Here is an 11,341-nt window from a genome sequence, read left to right as displayed (position 1 = left end):
TAATGTCTGTGCCACATGAAAGCACCTTTGAAAGAGCCTGACGGCTAGAGAAAAGAGTCTAAAGATTCCAAATAAATCAATGGTATTAGATAACAATATAATTCTCAACTCAGAAGCTGCCTCAAGATTAGGTGCAGCTTCAGTTAATGTAATAGGAAAAGAAGGCACTGGGCTTCATTTTATTAATTGTATCCACTAACAAATCAGCCTAAAGGCACCAGATGTGTAGCCACAGTGAGATCGTTGTGGTTTACAGTCTTTAAATGAAGTAACGGTAACAATAGCTCTATGTAAAAGCAAACCAGAGAACTAGTGCGACCTGGATTAGAAGGTGGTGCCGGGCGTGGGGCTCATTGGCCACCTGTGGGGCCACTTCGATGATCTGGAGCTTGTCTTTGATTCTGGCTGTGCGGTTACCCTTCTCCACGATCCCAACAACCCGTGCTTGGTGGCCTTCCCCGTACTTGGGGGACTTGATCTCAGCACAGAAGAGTGCAGCCTGCTGGCGTGGTAAGCAGATCAGAAGGCCTCCTGAAGTCTCCGGGCAGGTCCTGTGCGTGAGGTTGAAAATGTTCCCACAGGCCTTGCTTGCCGTGGCCATCTTGGCCAGGACAGGGAGGTTGTAGATGAGGAACGACACCTCGTTCCTCTGCTGCTTGGCCAGGTTCTGCGCATGGCCCAGGATCCCGAAGCCCGTGATGTTGGTGGCCGCGTGGGCATTGAACATGTACATGAGCCCTGCAGCTGCTCTGTTGAGCCTCGCCATATTCATCATTGCATCTATGTATGCTAGCTCTACTTCTTCCCGGGTGACCACTACTTTAATTTTATTCCATTTTTCAGGGATGTCCAGCCACTGGTGCACAGCCACGGCCACCTGTGTGCCCAGGGGTTTGGTCAGAACGAGCACATCTCCTGGCACCGCGTTATGTGGCATGATGAACTCGTTGGGCCGGCAGACAGTCGTAGCGACTCCCCCTAAAACAATCCAGGGGTTGAATACTGTTTGGCCACCTGTTACTGACATCCCTGCTTCCTCTGCCACGTCTTTAAAACCCTGTATAATCAGGGGCATCACTTTATCCCTTTCCCTGTCAGTCATCTTATTGCTGATCCCAAGGAGCATGAGCATGTTGTCACAGTCCGTGACCCCCATTGCGTAGAGGTCGCTGAGGACATTGGCGCAGGCTATCCTGCCCATCATGTAAGGGTCCTCCACGACAGGGTAAATGTAGTCCGTGGTCTGCACCAAGGAGAGGCCGCCCTGCCTCAGCGGGATGACACACGTGTCCATCCCAGTGCCCAGCCTCGGCATAACTGCTCCCTGGAACTGCTCATCTTCTTGGAGCTGGTTTTCTTGCAAGGGTTCCAGCAATTTGGGCACTTTACAGCTCTCGCCCTTCAGCTTAGTGAACCTGGTCAGCCGGAAGCTCTTGTCTAATTCGTGATGCTCTGGGTTAAAGGATTCTCGTCCTGACATGGTTCTCACATGTGGGCACCTCACAGTTACCGCCTTCCCCTCTCTCTCTCTCCTAGTCTGCGGGTTTGTTTACAGATCCATCCGCTCTCCTTCGGGCTCTTCCTCCTCCTCCTCAGGAGAAGCCTGGCGAGCGGAAAGGGTGGGGGGAGTGGGAGTGGCCGCGCCGCCCCGGGGAGGGAACACGGGCCCCAGGTGCCCTGGCCTGGGCCTTGCCCTCCTCAGCGCCCTGCGGGTCCAGGCTGGCCGCTCCCGGATTGTTTTTAATATGTTTATGGAAAAGGAATTATGTCCAATTATGTCAATTTATTGTGTTATTCTGAATTATTTATGTGTAATGAAATACAGTATCCCCGTAATTGTTGTTGCTCCTGAAATAGTGAATTTAACGTTAGGAATTTCAAACTAGATCACAATGAAGGTGGTGCCTAGCAGACCTCAGAGTAGGGTTCTTAGGATCAGCAGATTGTACACATGTCTAGTTTGTCAGTTTCCATCAGACTTTTGGGTATGCGGGGATCCTTAAGCAAGCATCAATTATAAGGCCAAGTAGTTTTTACATTGCTTATATATTTTCAACTTCTTTAAAAGTCTATTAATGATCTAGAATAGTACTATTCACAATATTGGTGCTTAATAAATACAACATGATTGGGAATTGATTATATTTCAAATTCATTATTTACTTGGGGAAATGAAAGAGGAGCTTAATTTAATCTTTGCATTACAAGTATTTTCTAACTCAGAAAGCATATCCTTTTAATATTGAGTCCAAATTTATGAATGTTGTCAAATGCTCTTCCATTCACTTTTTCAGAAATATTGTTTTTAAAGATTTCCCCCCAATTTATGATAGCTATACATGAAAAGAGAGAGAGATAAAAGCAAATGTTACATGTACGTACACATTCTAAATATTCCTGAAGAAATAACATCTTGTTGCCAACCTTAGTTGTCTAGCAAGTGGATAGAAAATCAAAATGCACTCAGAAGAGGTAGACTTTTGAGACATCTATTGATGTCCATATTACTCATAAGGAGTGCACAGGTTATCTGTGTGAACTATTGGGTGGCTGTAGATGCAGGGATCTTACTGTTTTGCTATCAAACTCACTTTAGGCAGTGAATCAAGGGAGTGTAAACTGAAAAACCTACAGATAAGGGATTTTGGGTACTTATAAATAATTCATCCATCCCTTATGGCATCTAAATGACTATAAAAAGTTACTCCTCTATGGACATGCCAGGTTTTTTCTTTTCATATCAATTTCTTCATTTCTACTTGGTTTGCTTTTCCCATGTTTACTGTTTGAAAATTATAAACATAAGAAATTATTATAATACACTAGAAGTTTTCACAAACCATCAGTTGGCAACAAATCATTTACAATTTTTCTTTATGATGTTAGAGATATATCACATAAGAACATAAATCACTATAGCACAAATTTTAAGCTGTGCATTTTGTGCATGTTTTACAACATATGCAGAGTTAACACATTAGCAAAACAACATTTTAAAAGAATCCTTTGATCAGAAATTCTCAGCTGTATCTTTCCTGTTCTGTTGGCCCTTGTATTTGGCTTCCATGAAAAAGCAGACATGACATGAAACAAATGGATATCACAAGTTTTAGAAAACAAATAAGATTGCAGGTGGCAAATTGAGAGCACAAATCCAACTATGAACTTCCTCATGCCACTAATACCTAACACTGATTAAACAGAGCACTTTTCACCTTCCCCACCTTCTCCTTATTGAGATGTGGCATCCTCAAGCAGCATTCAGAGAGACTAGCTGTTCAACAGCAGTAGTACAAATTTAATGTCATTTACCACCTCTGATTGAAAGAAATATGTTTGAGAAATCAAGATTCACTTTAATTTACTCCACATTGCCATATATGGAGGTTTTAAATGAGAGATGGATATTTAGAATGATAACTGAGACAATGTGTGGATTGATTGGCTAATAATTAATTCCAAACTTTTTGAATTCTTAATAAGTATCAAGCATTGAGCTATACCCTGAATATACAAGGATAAATTAAGACCCTTGCCCTTGAGGAACTGAAGTCTACTAGGACATTTGGATAAATAAACCATTACAGTACTGTTCTAGTTTGCTAATGCTGCTGGAATGCAAAACACCAGAGATGGATTGGCTTTTATAAAAGGGGGTTTATTTGATTACACAGTTACAGTTTGAAGGCCATCAACTGTCCAAGGTCAGTCATCAACAATCGGGTACCTTCACTGGAGGATGGCCAATGGTGTCCGGGAAACCTCTGTTAGCTGGGAAGGCACATGGCTGGCGTCTGCTCCAAAGTTCTGGTTTCAAAATTGCTTTCTCCCAGGACATTCCTCTCTAGGCTGCAGTTCCTCAAAAATGTCACTCTTAGTTGCTCTTGGGGTGTTTGTCCTCTCTTAGCTTCTCCAGAGTACAGGTCTACTTTCAACGGCCATCTTCACACTGTCTCTCATCTGCAGCTACTCTCTCAGCTCCTGTGCATTCTTCAAAGTGTCCCTCTTGGCTGTAGCAAGCTCACTCCTTCTGTCTAAGCTTATATAGTGCCCTAGTAAACTAACCAAGGCCCATGCTGAATGGGTGGGGCCACACCTCCAGGGAAACTATCCAATCAGAGTTATCACCCACAGTTGGGGGGGGCACATTTCCATGGAAACAACCTAATCCAAATGTTCCAACTTAATCCCCACTAATATATCTGCCCTCACAAGATTGCATCAAAGAACATGGCTTTTTCTGGGGGACATAATATATACAAACTGGTACAAGTACCAAGTGATAAAACATAAAAATAATGCAGAAAATGCTACAGGAGCATAGAGGAAGGGGAAGAGATGTTACTGCCCAGAAAACCAGGGGAAGACTTTCACTGAGAAAGTAGTAATCTTTGAATAGGTCCGGAAAGATGAGTAGGAAAATGGAGTGGGAAGATGGGCCAGGATAAGACCACTCCAGGAAGAATTAATGACAGGGCCAAAGTAAGATTATGATGGGATACATCTTGATCAGGGACAGGTGAATCATTTGGTGAGACTAAATGTCAGGAAATGAGAGCAATGCACTAATTCCCAGCTATAAAAGCCCTTGCATATCATGTTAAGGAGTTTAAGTTTTATCCTCTAGGCAATGAGGAGAAACTAAATCTTTTAAGCAAAGGTAAGTAGATGATAAATTGTTTAATGGTATGAAAGATTAAATAGAAAATGGAGATTCTATGGGCAGAAATATCAAGATACTGATCCCCAAAGTGGAATGAGCACACCCTAGAGAACCTTAAACAGTCCATTGTAATATGAGAAGAAAATCTTAGAACATTTACTTTTAGCTAAAAATAAGGACAAGATTAAGCTTTACTCATATTTAATATATAGATTGACAAGTACATTGATATCACTTACATATTTAAATACACTTAAAGGGGGTTATATTCTCAAACATCCTTTTACTGATAGTAGTTTGTGTCCTTTTAGAATCATTCTCCATTCTTCTACATCCTGAACGTAGTCTAGGGAGCCTGACTTCTATGATCTGCTTCTTCCATGTTCCCATGCTCTCTGGCTTCCAGTTAGATTCAGCCAATGGAGAGTAATGGCAAGAGCTATAAGGGTGAAGTGAAAGAGAATTTGGGGAATTTATTCCCTGGCATCCTCCTTGATAATACTGTGGTTTGGCAGTGACTGATCCCCTCTACTATGACAACAGATCCTGTTAGGAAGAAAAGAAAAGAGGTAAAGAGAGGAGGGGAGAGCAGAGAAAGGCAGAGAAGAGTAAAATAATATAACCCTCAGTGCCTGCTTGTGATAAAGGCTACATTTTCCAGTCTCCTTTGCAGCCAGTTGTTACAAAGATCCTGCCAAAGGGATGCAAGAGGAAGTAGTATGTACAAAGTCCTCTAGTTATCTGGATGGGATGCAGATATGATGGCTAGAGCTCAGCAATCATTTTGGTCTGTGAGTTGGAAGCCACATATTGAGTTTGATGGAGCTACAAGATAGAAGGTGCTGGAAAACCTGAAAATTATGGAGTCCTAAACTGTTTATTTCCAGAATTAATGTATGTGAGTAAAAAAATAACCTTCTACATATAAATGGTGTCTCCATAGGGCAGCTGTAGCAGGATATGACTGGTATTCTACCAAAAAAGACTAAAACCTCTAATCAAGGAGAGAATTAAGGGTATTTTCTTCTCCTCAAACTCTAGTGTTTCAGAGGCCATAAAGAGCTGGTGTTAATCTGAGAGACAGGGGAATAGGTAGAGCTTAGGGGCCAATAAATAAAACACCAAAGTCTTAAATGCATGTCTAGATATGGAATTGGCCTCAAGCAAATAAACCAGAAACCAATTAAATTTATTAAGTTTAATTTTTTAACCACAAAAAACCCAAAACCAAACAAACATAGACACAAGCCAGGACTGCCAAATCCTGTGGCTGTTTAACCTACAAAGCAATCCCCAGGCCTCTGAACGCTGCAACAGAATGAAGGTAGCTGCAGAAGTTCTGCTGCTCTATTTCAAATATGGCACGGAGAATAATGGACAAGAAAGAGTCTCCCAAAGGGCAAAGGACAGGAGCCACAAGGGAAAATAGAGAAAATCTTCCCAGAAAACAGAACCAAAAGGACTTCCAATCAACCCACTCTACTTCTAGGATACGGAATCTTTGTGGTCCTTGCCCTGCAGTGTTTGATAATGGCTAAGAATCAACAACTGCAGTGTGTGTTTCCCATTTTCTTTTCTTTTTTTTTTTTTGAAATACAGCCCCACCATTTAAGATTAAATAATCAGAGGTCAGATAACATGTATTTTAACTTAAAGGTTACTGGAAAACAAGTACCACACATGAATCTGAGGGAGAGGATGGCTCTTTACCCAGAGAGCCTAGAATTTGAGGAATGACGTTGGGGTGTGTTCCCTTGGGAATAGGGGAAAATTGATTTATGATATTTGTGTTGCAAGACTGCTAGTTGTTCCTCCAAATAAGCCACTCTCAATTTCTAATTTAATAACAGAATCCTTGATGTTTAGTGGATGTTTCAGTTTGCTAATGCTGCCTTTTTTGCAAAACACCAGCAATGGATCAGCTTTTATAAAGGGAGTTTATTTGGTTAAAAGTTACAGTCTGTTCTAGTTTGCTAATGCTACCAGAATGCAAAACACCAGAAATGGATTGGCTTTTATAAAAGGGGATTTATTTGGTTACAAAGTTACGGTCTTAAGGCCATAAAGTGCCCTAGGTAATGCATCAACAGAGTACCCTCACTGAAGGATGGCCAATGGCATCCAGAAAACCTCTGTTAGCTGGGAAGGCATGTGGCTGGCATCTGCTCCAAGTTCTGGTTTCAAAATGGCTTTCCCTCAGGACGTTCCTCTCTAGGCTGTAGTTCCTCAAAAATGTCATTCTTAGTTGCTCTTGGGGTGTTTGTCCTCTCTTAGCTTCTCTGGAGTAAGAGTCTGCTTTCACTGGCCATCTTCAAACTATCTCTCATTTGCAGCTACTCTCTCAGCTTCTGTGCATTCTTCAAAGTGTCCCTCTTGGGTGTAGCAAGCTTGCTCCTTCTGTATGAGCTTATGTAGTGTTCCTGTAAACTAATCAAGACCCATGCTGAATGGGCAGGGCCACACCTCCATGGAAATCATCCAATCAGAGTTATCACCCACAGTTGGGTGGGTCACATCTCCATGGAAACACTCAAAGACTTATAATCTAATCAACACTGATACATCTGCCCACACAAGATTACATCAAAGATAATGGTGTTTTGGGGGACATAATACATTCAAACTGGCACACAGTCTTAAGGCCATAAAGTTCCAAGGTAAGGGGGTACCTTCACTGAAGGATGGCCATTGGTGTCCAGAAAACCTCTGTTAGCTCGGAAGGCTCGTGGCTGCCCCTATCACTTGCCCCCAGGTTACGTTTCAAAATGGCGTTCTCCAAAATGTTGCTTTTGGGGCATTTTGTCCTCTCTTAGCTGCAGCTCCTCTTCAAAATGTCACCCTCAGTTGCTCTCAGCTCTCTGTGTGTTCTTCCAAGTGTCCCTCATGGCTGTAGCAAGCTCACTCCTTCTGTCTGAGCTTATATAGTGCTCCAGTAAACTAATCATGGCCACGCTGAATGGGCGGGGCCACACCTCCATGGAGATTATCTAATCAGAGTTATCACCTACAGTTGGGTGGGTCGCATCTCCATGGACACAATCAATCAAAGAATTACAATCTAATCAACACTAATACATCTGCCCACACAAGATTGCATCAAAGATAATGGCATTTTGGGGAACATAATACATTCAAACCAGCACATTCCATCCACTGGACCCCAAAATGACATGATCTTTCCATATACAAAATATATTCATCCTATCACAATATCACAGAAACTTAAATCATTTCAGTAACAATAATTAAGTACAAGATCCCATCAAAATCAGTTACAGGGGTGGTTGGTCCTAAGGCATAATTCTCCTTTAGCTGTGGATCTGTGAAACTTAGAAAAACTTATGTGCTTCCAATATACAAAGGAGGGACAGTCGTAGGATAAACATTCCCATTGCCATAAGGAGAAACTGAAAGGAAAACAGGGTTTAAGGGACCCAAACAGTTCCTAAAACCCGCAGGGCAAACTCCATTAGATTTCAAAGTCTGAGAGTCATTCACAGAATGATGTTGTATCCTTGGGGCTTGAGAGAGCCGGAGTCCAACCCTTTCCAAAGGCTTTCGTGGCAGCCCTTTTCTCTCCAAATGCTGGGGTGAGTACTCCAACATATCCACACGTTGGGGAGACCACCTTTTCGGCCCCCCCCTCCTCAAACATTGGGGTGCCACCCAGACTGTGCTTCTCCAGGGCAAAGGCTCTACCCTCTCTGAACATTGGAGTGGCGGCCAGGCTCTCCCTAATTCCCTGGGAATGTGCTCCACCCTCTTTGGGGCCTGGGGTGGCAAAACTCTTCTTCAACATCGAGGTGGAATGCCCACCCTTGACCTCTGGGGCAAACTCACCCTTTCCATGCGTGTGGGCCACTCCACTCTCCCAGCCTGAGACCTCTTGACTCCAGACCTCAACCTCCATGGCTCTGTCTTTGAAGACAGTTTTCCTTCAATTTGTTCCTTGTCTGTCTCCTCCAGTCCAAACTGGCAGTGGCTCTGTCTATAAAGATGTTGCAAAAATTCTGTTGGCTTCGCGTGAAGCACACAGAGGTCAAAGCCATCAGACAACAGGACTTTCCACAAATCCTTTCTGGATAACTCCATCTCCAATCCTGGCTTGTACTGAAATGGTGGCTGGGTTCCATGTTTGGTTAAATCCTCATGTTGGGCTGTAGCTTCTGGGGTTCCACTCCCTGGAAGCCCGGAATTTTCCAAACCATCAGTTTCTGGTTTCTTTGAACCTAAGAGTTCTGTTCTAAGTTTATCTCTCTCTGCTCGCATTTTACTATAAGCTGCAAGGAGAAGCCATGCTATATCCACAACTTTTAGTTTTGAAATCTCTTCAGCAAAGTATTGCCAACTCATTGCTCTTAAATTCTCCCTTCCATCTGGCACCAGAAATCAATTTTGCCAAATTCTCTGCTGCTTTAAAACAAGGATCACCTTTCTTCCAGTTGGCAATGACACATTCATCATTTCTGCTTAAGGCCTCCTCAGAAGTATCTTTAGAGTCCATATTTCCACAAACAGTCTTGTCAAAGCAATTTAGGCCTTTTCATTTAAGCTCCTCACAATTCCTCCAGAATCTTCCCCTTATCTATTTAAAAAGTTGCTCCAACATATTTGATATTTGCAAACTCAGCAGCACCCCACTTCTCTGGTACCAAAATCTGTTCTAGTTTGCTAATGCTGCCTTTTTGCAAAACATCAGCAATGGATCAGCTTTTATAAGGGGGGTTTATTTGGTTACAAAGTTACAGTCTTAAGGCCATAAAGTGTCCAAGGTAAGGGGGTACCTTCACTGAAGGATGGCCATTGGTGTCCAGAAAACCTCTGTTAGCTCGGAAGGCCATGGCTGGCATCCACTTGCTCCCAGGTTACGTTTCAAAATGGCATTCTCTAAAATGTTGCTCTTGGGGCATTTTGTCCTCTCTTAGCTGCAGCTCCTCTTCAAAATGTCACCCTCAGTTGCTCTCAGCTCCTGTGCATTCTTCAAAGTGTCCCTCTTGGCTGTAGCAAGCTCACTCCTTCTGTCTGAGCTTATATAGTGCTCCAGTAAACTAATTAAGGCCCATGCTGAATGGGCGGGGCCACACCTCCATGGAAATTACCCAATCAGGATCAACACCCACAGTTGGGTGGGGCACATCTCCATGGAAACACTCAAAGAATTACAATCTAATCAACACTAATACATCTGCCCACACAAGATTGCGTCAAAGATAATGGCGTTTTGGGGGACATAATACATTCAAACCGGCACCGTGGACAAGTGGCTGCACCAAATAAAGATGACATTTCCCAGCTTGCTTTGCAGCCAAGAGTGTATCTGTGACCATGTTCATGTCAATGGGATATAAATGGAAATGATTTGTTCCATTTCTCCTTCTTTCTCTTGGATGAAACATGGATTTGATGGATGGGCCTAATACAGTCATTTTAAAGTTCATGAAATGGAAGCCTTAATGTTGGTCATGGTGGGGCAAAAAGTTAGAGGGAGACTTGATCCATGGAGCTGCATACCAGCCTTGTATATAAACACAACAAAGGAATAAACTTCTACCTTTTGGAAAAACTGACAGTATTCAAATGTTCTCTTAGTTTTTCCTCTCTGGAGTCTTTCATTCCTTTCTCATTCAATCCTTTCTTCTGCTGTGTCTATTCTTAAACCTACCCATTGTATTCTTAATTTCAATTATTTTTTTACTTTTTCAGTTTTATCATTTCCAATTTATTCCATTTTATAGGTTCCACTTATCTGGAAAATGATCCACCTTTTCATCTATTTTCTTATATGTATTTATCATAGTTCTGTTGAGGTCTGTGTCTGAAACTTCTAATATCTAGCTCACCAGTGGATCTATTTTATTTTATAATATTTTATCTCTCAGTTTTCAGTCTTTGGGTTCAGTCTCTTGGCATGCCTTGCGATTTTGGTCAAATGCTGGATATAATTTATAAAAACTGTAGACGCTATAGATGATGTTATTTTCCTACTGGAGTGATTTACTTTTCTTCTGGCAAGAAGGTAGAGATGGGCATATTTCATAATTGAGTGGGTTTGAGATTATTGGAGGCTGGAGTTCATACTTTTGGAAAGTTGGACTTCTGCTTTGCTGTTTTTTTCTACAGAGTAGTCTTTCAGCGGTGTCTCCTGAAAGCCTAGGATATTTACCTACGTCTCTTGTTTGGCAGGATGAACCCCAATTTGTGTCTCTATCATATAGGGTACATAAAAACCTCATGAGCCTAAATAAATAAATATGTGTGTGTGTGTATAAATGAATGCAAAACTATAAGCTATGCTGGAGAGCTTAAAATAATTATAAAAGTTGTTACATGAAACTGACAAGATTTAAAAACCAAGGCTAAATTGATTATTTTTTAACAAAATATAAATTATCAAAATTGTTTAAACCAATTGTTGTAGAAGATATTGAAAAATTTATAAGAAATCTATTATTTAAAAGAACACTGGTCATCAGATCAATCTACAGCTCAACTGAAAAAATAGATTATTCAGATGTCATTTAAAAATTGTAGTCCATAGAAATAATTAGAAATCCCCAGTTTTCTGAAGCAAGGGTAATTTTTATACAAAAATCTAATAAAATAGTACCAATGAAAACCATTATAAACTAATTTCATTTACACATTTGGATGAAAACATTGTATTTAAAAATTTAGAAG

At 41.5% G+C, this 11,341-nt stretch overlaps 1 protein-coding gene across 1 annotated transcript; it reads right to left on the bottom strand.

Annotated features, from left to right (window-relative positions):
- Nucleotides 1-324: 324 nt before the first annotated feature.
- LOC119522056 (selenide, water dikinase 1-like) lies at nucleotides 325-1,480 on the bottom strand. Its single transcript, XM_037820770.1, is given in 2 exon segments — nucleotides 325-349; nucleotides 351-1,480. Coding segments are annotated over 2 exon segments (1,155 nt in total).
- Between the last annotated feature and the right edge of the window lie 9,861 nt (nucleotides 1,481-11,341).

This window comes from Choloepus didactylus, chromosome X, assembly GCF_015220235.1.
Source record: "Choloepus didactylus isolate mChoDid1 chromosome X, mChoDid1.pri, whole genome shotgun sequence".
Lineage (NCBI taxonomy): Eukaryota > Metazoa > Chordata > Mammalia > Pilosa > Megalonychidae > Choloepus > Choloepus didactylus.
Note: the sequence above shows the minus strand (reverse complement) of the source record. Positions and strands in the feature narration are given on the sequence as shown.